General features: G+C 36.0%; 4 protein-coding genes and 1 pseudogene across 4 annotated transcripts; all 5 read left to right on the forward strand.

The window, feature by feature from the left end:
• On the forward strand, positions 1-915 carry LOC112417166 (glutathione S-transferase T3). Its single transcript, XM_024772319.2, has one exon. The coding sequence runs from the start codon at positions 1-3 to the stop codon at positions 913-915; it is 915 nt and encodes a 304-aa protein (XP_024628087.2).
• Positions 916-1,564: 649 nt separating this feature from the next.
• LOC112417186 (uncharacterized) lies at positions 1,565-3,270 on the forward strand. The gene is made up of 2 exons (XM_024772389.2): positions 1,565-2,689; positions 3,201-3,270. The coding sequence occupies exons 1-2, from the start codon at positions 1,668-1,670 to the stop codon at positions 3,268-3,270; spliced, it is 1,092 nt and encodes a 363-aa protein (XP_024628157.2). The 5' UTR covers positions 1,565-1,667.
• A 3,851-nt stretch (positions 3,271-7,121) lies between these two features.
• Positions 7,122-10,562, forward strand: LOC120575783 (hydroquinone glucosyltransferase-like). The gene has a single exon (XM_039828530.1). The coding sequence runs from the start codon at positions 7,308-7,310 to the stop codon at positions 8,730-8,732; it is 1,425 nt and encodes a 474-aa protein (XP_039684464.1). The 5' UTR covers positions 7,122-7,307; the 3' UTR covers positions 8,733-10,562.
• Positions 9,341-10,562, forward strand: LOC11431106 (hydroquinone glucosyltransferase-like; annotated as a pseudogene).
• Positions 10,563-12,732: 2,170 nt separating this feature from the next.
• LOC11428585 (hydroquinone glucosyltransferase) lies at positions 12,733-14,430 on the forward strand. Its single transcript, XM_003626731.4, has one exon. It carries the CDS (start codon positions 12,905-12,907, stop codon positions 14,321-14,323), a length of 1,419 nt encoding a protein of 472 aa, XP_003626779.1. The 5' UTR covers positions 12,733-12,904; the 3' UTR covers positions 14,324-14,430.
• The last annotated feature ends 104 nt before the right edge of the window (positions 14,431-14,534 follow it).

Below are 14,534 nucleotides of genomic sequence, written 5' to 3' on the forward strand. Positions count from 1 at the left end.
ATGGGATATTCATCTCAAACACCCCCATTTAATGGTTATATGCCAATGGTGAATGAAAATTTTCAGAGTGTTGGTGAATATCCTGAATTTTCATCACAAATAAATCTTGGTGGAATGACACGAGATAATGAAGTTGCTCCAACTCCAGAGGATACAACTCCAAAGAGCAAGAGAAACCAACAACCATCATGGAACACTGAACAAAATTTGGTGTTAATTAGTGGGTGGATAAAATATGGAACATGCAGTGTTGTCGGAAGAAACCAGACAAGTGAATCATATTGGGGTAAAATTGCTGAGTATTGTAACGAGCATTGCTCATTCGATTCTCCGCGCGATGTAGTTGCATGCCGAAACCGTTTTAATTATATGAACAAATTAATAAATAAATGGGTTGGTGCTTATGATAGCGCTAAGCGTATGCAAGGAAGCGGTTGGTCGGAAGATGATGTTTTCAAAAAAGCTCAAGAATTATATGGATGTGGGAAGAATGTTCAATTTACTTTAATGGAAGAATGGCGCGCTCTCCGAGATCAACCACGGTATGGTAGTCAAGTGGGAGGAAATGTTGACTCAGGAAGTAGTGGATCTAAGAGATCTTACGAGGACTCTGTAGGATCTAGTGCTCGTCCAATGGGTAGGGATGCAGCTAAAAAAAAAGGTAAGAAGAAAAGCAAGGGCGAGACATTGGAGAAGGTGGAAAAGGAATGGGTTCAATTCAAAGAATTAAAAGAGCAAGAGATTGAACAATTGAAAGAGTTAACTTTGGTGAAACAACAGAAAAACAAGTTGCTGCAAGAAAAGACTCAAGCTAAAAAAATGAAAATGTATCTAAAGTTAAGGGACGAAGAGCATCTCGATGACCGGAAGAATGAGCTGTTGGGGAAGTTGGAGCGTGAGCTGTTTGAAAATTAATTTTAATCAAATATTTGTTTGTATTCAGTCAACATTATCAGTGTTGTCTAGTCCCGACTGTTTGCTTTAATATTTGTCAGTGTTGTCTAGTCCGTAGTGTTTGCTTTAATAATTATCAGAGTGTTGTCTAGTCGTCACTGTTTGCTTTAATAATTATCAGAGTGCTGTCTACTCGTCACTGTTTGCTTTAATAATTATCAGAGTGTTGTTTACTCGTCACTGTTTGCTTTAATAATTATCAGAGTGTTGTTTACTCGTCACTGTTTGCTTTAATAATTATCAGAGTGTTGTTTACTCGTCACTGTTTGCTTTAATAATTATCAGAGTGTTGTCTACTCGTCACTGTTTGCTTTAATAATTATCAGAGTGTTGTCTAGTCGTCACTGTTTGCTTTAATAATTATCAGTGTTTGCTTTAATACAATACAATAACTTATTTCGAATCCGTCCGTGTCCACCACACAATGTACTTATATATAGGGACTCATGTCTACTTCCAATATCACAAATCTCATTCCTATCTATTTCCAATATCACCAAAGACTATCAATGGATCCTTTTGATATCGAAGCCTACAAACAAAAACGTGATATTGAAGACACTTATATCGTCAACCGATTTATTCAGCGTCGAAAAGAATTAGAGGAAGGTAGTGGATCTCGTAGTAGAAAATATTTAAATAGAGATCATGCAGCGGCAAACCAAAGACTCATTGACGACTACTTTGCCAATGAGCCTACATATGGCGATGCAATGTTTCGTCGTCGGTACCGGATGCAAAAGCATGTTTTCCTTCGAATCGTTGGAGACCTTTCAATTACTGATAACTACTTCACCCAGCGAGTTGATGCCGCCAACAAAGAAGGTATATCACCGTTAGCAAAATGTACCACAGCAATGCGAATGTTAGCATATGGCGTGGCAGCAGATGCGGTCGATGAATACATCAAAATAGGAGGTACTACAGCATTGGAGTGCTTACGTAGATTCTGTAAAGGAATCATACGATTGTATGAGGAAGTGTACCTGAGAGCACCAAACCAAGATGACCTTCAAAGAATACTACATGTTAGTGAAATGCGGGGGTTCCCAGGGATGATCGGGAGTATTGACTGCATGCACTGGGAGTGGAAAAATTGTCCTAAAGCATGGGAAGGTCAATTCACCAGGGGGGATAAGGGAACCACCACAGTTATTCTTGAAGCAGTTGCATCTCATGATCTATGGATCTGGCATGCCTTTTTTGGATGTCCAGGAACGTTGAACGATATCAATGTTCTAGACCGGTCACCGGTGTTTGATGATGTGGAACAGGGAAAGGCTCCACGGGTGAATTTCTTTGTGAATCAACGTCCCTATAATATGGCATACTATCTAGCTGATGGTATCTACCCTTCTTATCCAACTTTCGTCAAATCAATTAGACTTCCTCAAAGTGAACCTGATAAGTTATTCGCAAAACATCAGGAGAGCTGTCGGAAGGACATCGAACGTGCTTTTGGAGTGCTTCAAGCTCGATTTAAAATCATCCGTGAACCAGCTCGCTTGTGGGACATAGCCGATTTGGGTATCATCATGAGGTCATGCATCATATTGCATAATATGATTGTTGAGGATGAACGAGATACATATGCTCAACGTTGGACCGATTTTGAGCAATCCGAGGGAAGTGGATCTAGTACAGCACAACCATACTCGACCGAGGTGTTACCCACTTTTGCAAATCATGCGCGTGCTAGATCCGAGTTGCGTGATCCAAATGTTCATCACGAATTGCAAGCAGATCTAGTGAAGCACATATGGACAAAGTTTGGAATGTTTCACGATTGAAGATGATTTGTATCGAACTAAGTAAATTACTTGTGTGTTGTGTGCTTGTTTGTTGTCTTGCATTTTAAGCTATTTGTGTGACCCGTACTTAGTTTGTTGTATTGCATTTTATTTTTACAAAAAAAAAAAAATTGTTAAGTGTTTCTTCATTTTAATTTAATTATAATCGATAATTGTAATTTTATGTAATTATAAAAACAAAAATATAAAATTAAATAAGAATAAGAAATAAAAGGTGGTGGGGTAGGGTGTTGAATAAAAAACCATTGGAGAGGTAAAAATTGAATGGGTGTTGAATTAAGAGAGAGAAAATGATGTGGAGTGTTGGGAATTGAAAAAGTGGGTGTTGAAGGTTATTGAATGTATTTTACCATTGTAAATGGTCTTATATAACTCGAGAGACAATCTTACAAATAGATCACGAACACAATGTTTTGTTATATTTAACTTCTATAGGAGCTGTGCTAATCCTAGCGAAAAAAACATCTCAAACATGTCACAAACATTTGAATCATTGGATGGATGACTCTCCTTTTGCATTGGTTTATGTGTTACAATTGAATTGATCAATATCATTGACATTGACCAATATCATTGATATTGACCAATTTAATTTTAATATATAAATCAATGCAAATATTTTCTCTCTCTTTTTCACATATTTTTATGTTAAAAAAAATTATATTATCATAGAAGTGCAATCCATGTTGAATTTGTAGTTTTGATCCAATTGATCAGTTTGACCCATTTTTATTAATAATATTATTCCTATATCTTGCATTCATTATGATAAAAATAATACGAAAAAGGACAAGGACAGCTTGGTACTTTGACTTGTTTTTTCCTTTTTTGAGCCTGAGTCTCTACACTACATATTAGGCTTGCTAAGGAAGTTAACACAAAAGAATGAAAAAACAAAGAGTCTGATTATAAACTTATAACCCTTCCCTAAGTATACCTTAAATGTAAAAAAGCTGCAACAAGGAAAAGCTATCAACAATAGCAGAAAGATAATGTGTACACATAAAAGGCAATAGAAAGTGACATAACATAACCTTAAATTTGTACTAGTATAATAAATATGAGAAAAGTATCAACATATATTTTAAATTTATCTTCACACACATACACACATTCTTTCTCACATTTTCTTTGTGTATTTATTTTGTCATGGCTTGTGTTATCCTTCACACGGCCACTGCCACTGCCACTTTTCTCTTTCTTTCTAAATGGATTAATGTCATTTGTTATCTTTGTTGATTTCATGTGCCATAAAAATGGTTGAACATTTCTGCGTTTGAAATCAAACTCTATACCTCAGGGTTAGTGAAAGTGATGAAGAAATGTAAAGAAAAGAAAGTGATGTTGATATCCAGAGAGAGTAAACAATAATTAAAGCTAGCTGCGAAGAAATTATATGCTTTTACAAAGGCATTTCGATAAAAAGTGCGTACAATGGGCTCTCAAAGTGCATATAGTTTCTTCAAAGCTAACTTTGATTGACGTTTTCTCTGTCTCTAGGTATAACCATCACTTCATCTTCTTTACCGTTCATCATCTCTATTGCTATCCTTCAGATTTTGATTTTAGACATAGAAATGGTCTATCATTTTGACTTTGAAGAAAGAATAAGGCGTCCTATGTAAACAAGTAGTCAAAACTATACTAGATTGGTCGAATTGGGAATCGGTCTTACCTATAATCAGGCAAAACATGAGGTTCACAAGGTTCTCGTAGTCCACAAGAAAATAGGTTTGTATCCCTATAATCTTAATCACTGCTGTCCTCTTACTTGATGGAATGCTACAAAGTTATTTGAATTATATTGTATACATGTTAAACCACCTTTGTTGTGTGTATCAGAAATTTCCAATCTTGAAATATGGCAAAAGAGAAGTTCCATCAAGGCCTCTTGCCATGGAGAAAGAAACATAATCATGCACTGTTGTTTCCCTATACTTTGGAGGATTATCTTCTGATACTAATTCCTTTATAGGACCATAAAGTTTTGTTGATGGCTGAAAACTTGTGCTATAAAAGCTTGCAACTGATACTCTTGGACCGACATGATTTGCTACCACTCTGTGCTCAAGCACAAACACTTCAAATGATCACGAGGGATTGATTGCATGTTGCAAAAGATGGTGATTCTGTTAAAGGCGGGGATCTATATTTTGGTGTGCTTTGATAAGATTGCTCCAAAGAAGTAAAAGAAGTTTTGAATTGCATTGAGAGGGATAATCTTTTTTCCCCCATCATTCTCCTTCAAACTCTGTCAAACAATCCTTGCCTCACATTTTCTGTGATAAAGGATTACATTGCTCGGAAGCTTGAGCAGGAATCAAAGATGATTGAGGACGATAAGAATATTATCAGGTTGGTTTGATATTATTCTTAACTTTATTTGATAACTTATGTATTTGTCTGTCTGTTCATCTTGTTTCCATTGCATATAACAAATCACTGTTTTCATGTTTTCTGATATTTTTACATTACTAACAACATAAAGAAAAGTATGATGATTTCCATACAATAAACAGGGATAGTGGAAAAGACTATGGTTTAGTTATGAACAATTTTCGCAAAAGTGTGATGATATTTTCATACAATTGACACCGATAGCAGATAAGACTGGTTTTTAAAGCCGAAGCATCTAAGAATTTACAAACAATGGAAAGATGGTTGCATATATGCAGCTAAGCTTTATTTATTTATTTTCTTCTTACAAAATGCACCCATTAAAAGCAGGTTTATAAATATTAATTTATCTCATCCTTATCCTGATTGAAGAAGTCCTGCTGGGGAGATACTTGAAATGGAGCTCCATTAAAAGCAATAGTATCGATACAGTAGAAAAGTTATAACCAAAAAGGACTAGATGTATATTAGAATTCTTGGCACCAAGAGTGTGCTTACTATATGTGATTTTCTAATATGGAATGAGATCATCATGATAGTGTGCACTATTAAGAACATCTTGTAGCATGTTTATTTGACATTTTATTTCTCAGTTTACTCTAATTTGTCTTAATCTTCAGTATGTGCTGCGCACCCATTTTTGGATATTGCATACTTCTCTGTACTTTCTACTGGGGGACTATATTATTCCCCTTGTATTTTGATTTTGTTTCTGGCTGTTTTAGATATTTAGACTGTGGTCATTACAAAGTGTAGTTCAATGAGTGAATGTTCAATGTAATGTAGGTGACATTGTAATAAATAGTTGTATCAAGTAGCAAGTGACTTGTAAGTTCAAGTATTTTCTATGTAATACAATTTGTGATACTATTTATAAATGAGCATTGTGTGATTGATGATTTTGTAATTTTTGTGCCATTTATAATTATTGCAATATTGAAGTACATTAGTAATAGAGGAATGCTATAGCAACTCACTTTTCGATGCTCTCTCTACCACTTAATCTTTTATTGGATAAAATCAAGGTACGTCCCACCACTTTGCGTGGGTTCAATTTTCAAAGTGTAGACCAACAATAATTAGAGAGAGTGTTCAAAAGAGAGTGTTGCTAGCATTACTCTTAGCAATAACCTGCTTCAATAGAGAATCAAGCTTGTTTTGATATTTTTTATTATTATAATAACCTGCTTGATCATTATATCATATTGGAATCAAACAAACAGGTATCAACTAATCGGCTCTTAGTAAACAAGAGAAATAGGAATACAAAGATGCACATTTAATTGTTATAATCAATACCATTGCTAGCTACATTGGAAAATCCACAAAGCAACTTGATGATAACGGTTAAATAGGTATTACACTGCTATCATGCATCCCAAAATTACAGCAAAATGACAATGTTGTCTCTAAAAGTTGTAGAGTATTAAGTGGTTAAGGTAATCAACAAATTCATGGATGACAAACTTTTCATTCTCTAATACATCTGAAATCCTTGCTTTGCAATGAGTTCTAGTCTTGGCTCTGTGGTTGCTAATTAAAGCATCTTTCTTGCCTTCTTTTGCAGCCCTTCTAATTCCAAAGGCAACATGTGCACTCTCAATCTATAAGGCGAGCCAAAATTGATAAGTTGTCTCTATATTGTCAAATCTAATACAAACCCTTGGCTTCCAAGAACATTTGAAAATGTCATGTTTGATCAAACTCCCAAAATAAAGTAACCTGGCAAATGAATAGTAGAATTAAAAATTATATTTATCCAATAATTGTATTCCTAATATAAAAATGATAATGATCACTAAATAAAAGTCTTTTTTTTTTTCCATACCAATAAATAACCAGAATGTGGCAAGTAATAAAATTCAGAAGTCAAGGCTGCGCTGTTTGGTCAATGGTTGGGGTGAAAGTCTGACCTGTTTGTGGTTTTTACCCAATTCTGTGTGCTGGACACAAAGATACACTTGGTGCCTGTTTTGTTCTTCCCAACATGTGTGGCTCTTATTCATTCGTTTTGAAACTTCTCAAACATATACATAATGTTGATTTTGCAGAACATGTATAGGTAGTTGAGTTCTGTTTTTGGTTTTCCTTTCACAAGCATAAAAAAATATTAACTTATAAGCTGTAAACTAAGAACAAATTTTCATGGAGAAAACAGTTCATATTGCAGTTGTTCCTGGTGTTGGATATAGCCACTTATTCCCAATTCTTCAATTCTCCAAACTACTTGTTCAGCTTCATCCATACTTTCATGTCACATGCTTCATTCCCTCACTTGGTTCTCTCCCAACTGATTCAAAAACAATACTTGAAACTCTTCCATCAAACATCAGCTGTACTTTTCTTCCACCAGTGAACTCTAATGACCTACCACAAGGGGTTGCTTTAGCCCTTCAACTTCAGCTCACACTAACTCACTCACTGCCATCTATACATCAGGCCTTGAAGTCCTTAACTTTAAGGGCACCCTTTGTTGCCTTGGTGGTTGATGCATTAGCAATTGATGCACTAGATTTTGCTAAGGAATTCAACTTGTTGTCCTATGTTTACTACCCTGCTTCTGTCACCTCTTTGTCTTCATACTTCCATTTGCTCAAGTTGGATAAGGAAACTTCATGTGAGTACAGAGATCTTCCAGAGCCTATTCAAATACCAGGTTGTGTCCCGATTCATGGTCGGGATTTTCTTGACCTAGCTCAAGATAGATCAAGTCAATCTTACAAGTTCTTTCTCCAATGTGTTGAAAAATTCCGTCTTTTTGATGGTGTTCTTATTAATAGCTTCCTGGAAATTGAAAAGGGTCCTATAGAAGCAATGACAGATGAAGGAAGTGAAAACCTTCTTGTGTATGCTGTTGGACCCATTATCCAAACACTAACAACATCTGGTGATGATGCTAATAAGTTTGAGTGTCTGACATGGTTGGACAAACAATGTCCTTGTTCAGTTTTGTATGTTTCTTTTGGTAGTGGTGGCACACTTTCGCAAGAACAAATTGATGAGTTGGCTTTGGGTTTGGAATTGAGTAATCATAAATTCTTATGGGTTGTAAGAGCTCCAAGTAGTACAGCAAATGCTGCATATCTTTCAGCATCTGATGTTGATCCTTTACAGTTTTTACCATCTGGGTTTTTGGAGAGAACCAAGGAACAAGGGATGGTTGTTCCATCATGGGCACCACAGATTCAAATCCTTAGTCACAGTTCCATTGGTGGGTTTTTGTCTCATTGTGGTTGGAATTCAACCCTTGAGAGTGTGGTGTATGGTGTGCCACTAATCACTTGGCCTCTGTATGCTGAGCAGAGAACAAATGCAGTTTTGCTCTGTGAAGGCCTAAAAGTGGGACTGAGGCCAAGAGTTAACGAGAATGGCATTGTGGAAAGGGTAGAAATTGCTGAGTTGATCAAGTGTCTCATGGAAGGGGAAGAAGGTGGGAAACTGCGTAATAATATGAAGGAATTTAAAGAAGCTGCTAGTAGTGTACATAAAGAAGATGGTTCTACTACAAAGACTCTTTCTCAATTAGCACTCAAGTGGAGTAACTTTGGTATAGAAAAACAAGTTTTATGACAATATGTATTATTAAGATCACCTTATTTGGCCTTATATTTCACAGTTTACGTATCTTCAATATGTGTTTGGTCATCCGTTATGGTGATTTTTTTTTGTTAAATACGAAATGCTCTTAGCCTAGGAATTGTCTATACTTTGGTAAGGAGTCTACCTTGACACAAATTTGAGACCTGAAGTTTTATACTTACTAGATATAGACCAGCGTAAAGTTTGTACCTTGAAGGTTATTCATAAAAAATGTTAGTTTTTTCTTCCAGAAACGCATATTACCAGAAGCCGTATGAATGGCCATCTTGATGAGAATACTTGGGCTCTCCAACTTCCAAGAGAAAAACAGTCATTAACCTAAAATCATCTTATTATCATCCTATTCTTTTTTATGATATTTATTTATTTTTATCAAACTTTGTAATGGGACTTCCCTCTAATTTTTTTCACCAACTTTCCTGGTTGAACATCAGGGCTGTCATTGCTTCTAGTACTCTCATGCATTTGTTTATTTAGGAATTTCTCTTGGAACAATTTTGCTATAACGCTGTTTCAAAATTTGCTATAAAATCTATATAGGTCTTGGGCTAGGTGACTTTCATGAACTTGGTCTCTAATTTCCATGGAGAAAACCATTCACATTGCAGTTGTTCCAGGTGTTGGGTATATATCCATTTAGTCTCTATTCTTCAATTCTAAATGCTGGGTTTTTCAAGCAAATTAAGAACTCGAAAGAGGGGTTTTCTGTCAATGCTGAATATTTTGGAAAAGCGATTATCAGCAAAACAAGCAACGGATCCATTTCGGGATCAAGTCAAGATTACAAACACTTCCTTCAACATGTTAAAAGTTTAAGTTTTGCTGATGGTGTTCTTGTTAATAGCTTCTTAGAAATGGAAATGGGACCTATAAAAGCACCGACAGAGGAAGGAAGTGGCAACCCTTCTGTGTATCCTGTTGGACCCATCATCGATACAGTAACATGTTCTGACCGTGATGCTAATGGTTTGGAGTGTCTGTCATGGTTAGACAAACAACAATCTTGTTCAGTTTTGTATGTGTCTTTCGGGAGTGGTGGTACACTTTCACACGAACAAATTGTTCAGCTGGCTCTGGGGTTAGAATTGAGTAATCAGAAATTCCTATGGGTTGTGTGAGCACCAAGTAGTAGTTCATCTAGTGCAGCATATCTTTCAGCACAAAATGACGGTGACCCTTTGAAATTTTTACCATCTGGGTTTTTGGAGAGAACGAAGGAGAAAGGTTTTGTCATTACATCATGGGCACCTCAGATTCAAATCCTTAGTCATAGTTCAATTGGAGGGTTCTTGAGTCACTGTGGTTGGAACTCAACCCTTGAAAGTGTGGTGCATGGAGTGCCACTAATCACATGGCCTATGTTTGCTGAACAGGGAATGAATGCAGTTTTGGTGACTGGGGGCCTTAAAGTGGGACTGAGACCAAGAGTTAACGAAAACGGTATTGTCGAAAGGGTGGAGGTTGCTAAGGTGATCAAGTGTCTCATGGAAGGAGAAGAGTGTGAGAAATTGCACAATAATATGAAGGAGTTAAAAGGAGTTGCTTCCAATGCACTCAAAGAAGATGGATCTTCTACAAAGACTATATCTCAATTAACACTCAAGTGGAGAAATTTGGTGCAGGAAAACTAGATTTAACGAATGCTTTTGCTAATATTTTTCTTTTTTAACCATTATAGTCATTCTGTTTTTTCATTGGAATAATGTTGGAATAGTGTGTGTCTTCTAGGAGAATCCACATGATTCTTATAATGCATATCTTCTTCCTATTTATTGTCTCTTTATTTTTGTTTCCCTAAAATTGTCATTCAGAATTATCATCATCATTATTATTATTATTTGTAATCGCTCTATATAAGCAGTCTCTTGACTGATGAATAAAGTATAACAATTCACCCTATTTCTTTCTACAAATAACATAATCATCATAATTTCCAATATTGGTTTTTCATAGCAATTTGGCGACTTCCATTTAATTTATTGTCATTTTGTGTATATTCTGTTGTGAACTATTTTGTCAGTATTGATGCCTAAGGATATCTTTATTTAGTTGAACAATCAATGGTTATTGCTCTAAAATAGTCATAAACTTGTATTTTTTATATTTATGGCATTCCTCTTCCTGATTGTAAATTTATCTTTTTATGTTTTGACCAGTCATAAATGTTGGATGAAGATTCTAATAGATCAAATTTACTGATGTCGTAATCTGATGGAACTTATTCCTTGAGCAGAGAAAGACCAAGAATTGCTGCTACATCAAGTGGAGTGGGAGTAACCATGCTCCGACGAAAAATGATAGTATTTGTACTTAGTTACGAGTAGTCGAGGAATCTGTAGAGAAGCTCCAAATCCAAAGGGATGTATCAACTTTGATAGCCTTAGTCACCCAGCCATGTGGACTGATGCATTCTTTGAAGTGCATTTGCACATCTTTAATTGTGGAAGTTGAAGGTTGGAGAATAGATGAACCTCCCTGAGTAGGGGGAAGAGGTCGCACGAACTTAGTCGCGGAATTGTCGACTGAATTATCAATGTAACTGTGAGAGCGATTTTGAGAAGCAGGAGACATGATTATTTCCAAAGAATGGAAGATAAGAATGCACAAACATTTGTTAACAGTAGTATGTTGAAAAGCAAAAAGATAGCATATAACAAAAGGAACTGAGGTAAATGGATAAGCCGTTGGTCGAGAAAGACAAACAATCTAACAACTAATTTTTTACTCCCAATGATTGCGCAGCGGCACTGACATTTAATTGTCGCTTGTCACACTATCTCTAGTTGCATGAATCTCTAAAATGGCGCAGGGGAGAATTGCTTGCACCAAAAATATTCTAAGTTGTTAGGCGAAAACAGTCTCCAACTGAGTAAAGTGTGAGCCGATTCCAGAGCAGCCAAACTTGGTCTAATTGAATCTTTGTTAGCTGTAACTGGGGCTATTTAGCCGTTTTGATGTCAAAACACATTGATTATTCGGCATCATTGATTATATTTCATCTTTCGGTTGGACGCGATAACTAGTTTCAAGGGAGCGGGGTCAAGAGAGAGGAGGCGTATGAGCACAACCGAAACAGTCGGATAACATGAGAATGCCAGGATAGAAAAAGACAGGCCACAAACTCAAACACAACCATGCGAGTTTAGTTGAGCGACGACAGTTGGAGCGTATCTTTAGTCTACTGAAGTCACGGCTAGTAGGAATTATGTTCTTAACATATGTCTATAAATACCACTTTTAAATATCATTTTAGAAACACCTCAATCAGTAATAACTTCAATTTACTCGCAATTTAGCTCATATAATATATTGTTTGTATCTGACTGGTGAAAACTAGCTCATAAGATGGTGGTGCCCAAACACATAAATACATTCCTCAAATAAAACTAAAATAAATTTACTCACCTTTCCAAAACCTTCCAATGTCATGAATACTCCCATGATATATCCTATAAATTGGTTTTTTTATCCACATTCAGACATAAATATGAGATCAACATATCGGACAATAACTCTGACCTCATTCCAAAGTAATTAGAGTTTTTTTTATTTTAAAGTATTTTGTCTTCCTTTAGGGATATACTTTAAAGTATTTTAAAGTATATATATATATATATATATATATATATATATATATATATATATATAGACACACACAATAATGGAAATGAGATGTTCTCCATTTTTCTAATGTGAGAGATAAACACAAGTAAAATGCTAATGAGACATTTTTTAAATTATTGTTATAAATAGATTCCATCAATCTTCCATTTGTATATATTTCTCTCCTAAATGGAGCTACCTATTTCTTTTGAAAAAACAAAAAGCAACTTGACAAATAATGACATTATTATTTAAGGATATGTTACTATCATATAATATGATATTTGGGATAAATTGTTACTATGTTGATCCTAAATCTTCAACATCAAGATATAATACAATCATGGCCCAGTTTTCAAATGTTCATTACTCCATCAATCAATACATCTATAATTTTAATAATGAAATAGAAAGATGCATAAAATAAATCAACTTGCTGCATAGTTAGGAGAATTCTCTCATTATTACTTCCCTTCACAACTCACAAAACAAAAGCAAATATCTTAACTGATACATTGTGAACTTGACCTCAAATTTCCATGGAGAAAACAGTTCATATTGCAGTTGTTCCAGGTGTTGGATATAGTCATTTGGTCCCTATTCTTCAATTCTCCAAGAGACTTGTTCAACTTCATCCAGACTTTCATGTCACATGTTTCATTCCCACACTTGGATCTCCCTCAAATGCCACAAAATCTATCCTTCAAACTCTTCCATCAAACATCAACCACACTTTTCTTCCACCTGTGAATCCCAATGACCTACCACAAGGGACTACCATGGAAAGCCAAATGTTCCTCACACTGAATAACTCTCTCCCATATTTACACGACGCTTTGAAGTCTTTGGCTATAGAAAGTCCTCTTGTGGCCTTGGTGGTTGATTCTTTTGCTGTTGAAGTACTAAATATTGGTAAGGAACTCAACATGTTGTCTTATGTATACTTCCCTGCAGCTGCTACTACACTTGCTTGGAGCATCTATTTGCCTAAGCTGGATGAGGAAACATCATGTGAGTATAGAGATATACCAGAGCCTATAAAAATACCAGGCTGTGTACCAATCCATGGCAGGGATCTCTTGAGCGTAGCTCAAGATAGATCAAGTCAAGTTTACAAACACTTCCTCCCACTTTTTAAACTTTTAAGTTTTGCTGATGGTGTTTTTGTTAATAGCTTCCTGGAATTGGAGATGGGACCTATAAGTGCAATGAAAGAGGAGGGAAGTGACAACCCTCCAGTGTATCCTGTTGGACCAATTATCCAAACAGAAACAAGTTCAGGTGATGATGCTAATGGCTTGGAGTGTCTGGCCTGGTTGGATAAACAGCAGCCTTGCTCAGTTTTGTATGTATCTTTCGGGAGTGGTGGTACACTTTCACACGAACAAATTGTGGAGCTGGCTTTAGGTTTGGAATTGAGTAATAAAAAATTCTCGTGGGTTTTGCGAGCACCGAGTAGCAGTTCATCTAGTGCAGGATATCTTTCAGCAGAAAATGATATTGACACTTTGCAGTTTTTACCATCTGGATCTGGGTTCTTGGAGAGAACCAAGGAGAAAGGTTTTGTTATTACATCATGGGCGCCGCAGATTCAAATCCTAAGTCACAACTCAATTGGTGGATTCTTGACTCATTGTGGCTGGAATTCAACCCTTGAGAGTGTGTTGCATGGTGTGCCACTAATCACATGGCCTTTGTTTGCTGAGCAGAAAATGAATGCCGTTTTGCTGAGTGAAGGCCTAAAAGTGGGACTGAGGCCAAGAGTTAATGAAAACGGCATTGTGGAAAGAGAAGAGGTTGTTAAGGTGATCAAGCGTCTCATGGAAGGAGAAGAAGGTGAGAAGTTGCGCAATAACATGAAGGAATTAAAAGAAGCTGCTTCAAATGCAATCAAAGAAGATGGTTCTTCTACAAAAACTATTTCTCAAATAGCACTCAAGTGGAGAAATTTGGTGTAGGAAAACTTAAAAATCCTTAGTGTGTTAGTTTCTGCGTTGTTGCTCTTCCTATTTAGCAGTGTTGTTGAGTCCACATCAATGAAAGTAATCATAGCCATTTTAAAGCAGATGATAATCATAGATTTATATTACACTACCAAGAGAGGTTGTTGTTGAATTGTATAATCATTTTTCATTAATAACTAGAATGAATATATGGTGACATGGTACT

The sequence above is a fragment of the Medicago truncatula genome, chromosome 8 (genome assembly GCF_003473485.1).
Source record: "Medicago truncatula cultivar Jemalong A17 chromosome 8, MtrunA17r5.0-ANR, whole genome shotgun sequence".
NCBI lineage: Eukaryota > Viridiplantae > Streptophyta > Magnoliopsida > Fabales > Fabaceae > Medicago > Medicago truncatula.

Excerpts from the sequence above, each read along its gene's own strand:
- LOC120575783 (XM_039828530.1), top strand. The coding sequence starts at position 7,308 with ATGGAGAAAACAGTTCATATTGCAGTTGTTCCTGGTGTTGGATATAGC.
- LOC11428585 (XM_003626731.4), top strand. The coding sequence starts at position 12,905 with ATGGAGAAAACAGTTCATATTGCAGTTGTTCCAGGTGTTGGATATAGT.
- LOC112417166 (XM_024772319.2), top strand. The coding sequence starts at position 1 with ATGGGATATTCATCTCAAACACCCCCATTTAATGGTTATATGCCAATG.
- LOC112417186 (XM_024772389.2), top strand. The coding sequence starts at position 1,668 with ATGTTTCGTCGTCGGTACCGGATGCAAAAGCATGTTTTCCTTCGAATC. Across the intron at positions 2,690-3,200 it reads CCAAATGTTCATCACGAATT|GAGCTGTGCTAATCCTAGCG; the intron begins GCAAGCAGATCT and ends TAACTTCTATAG.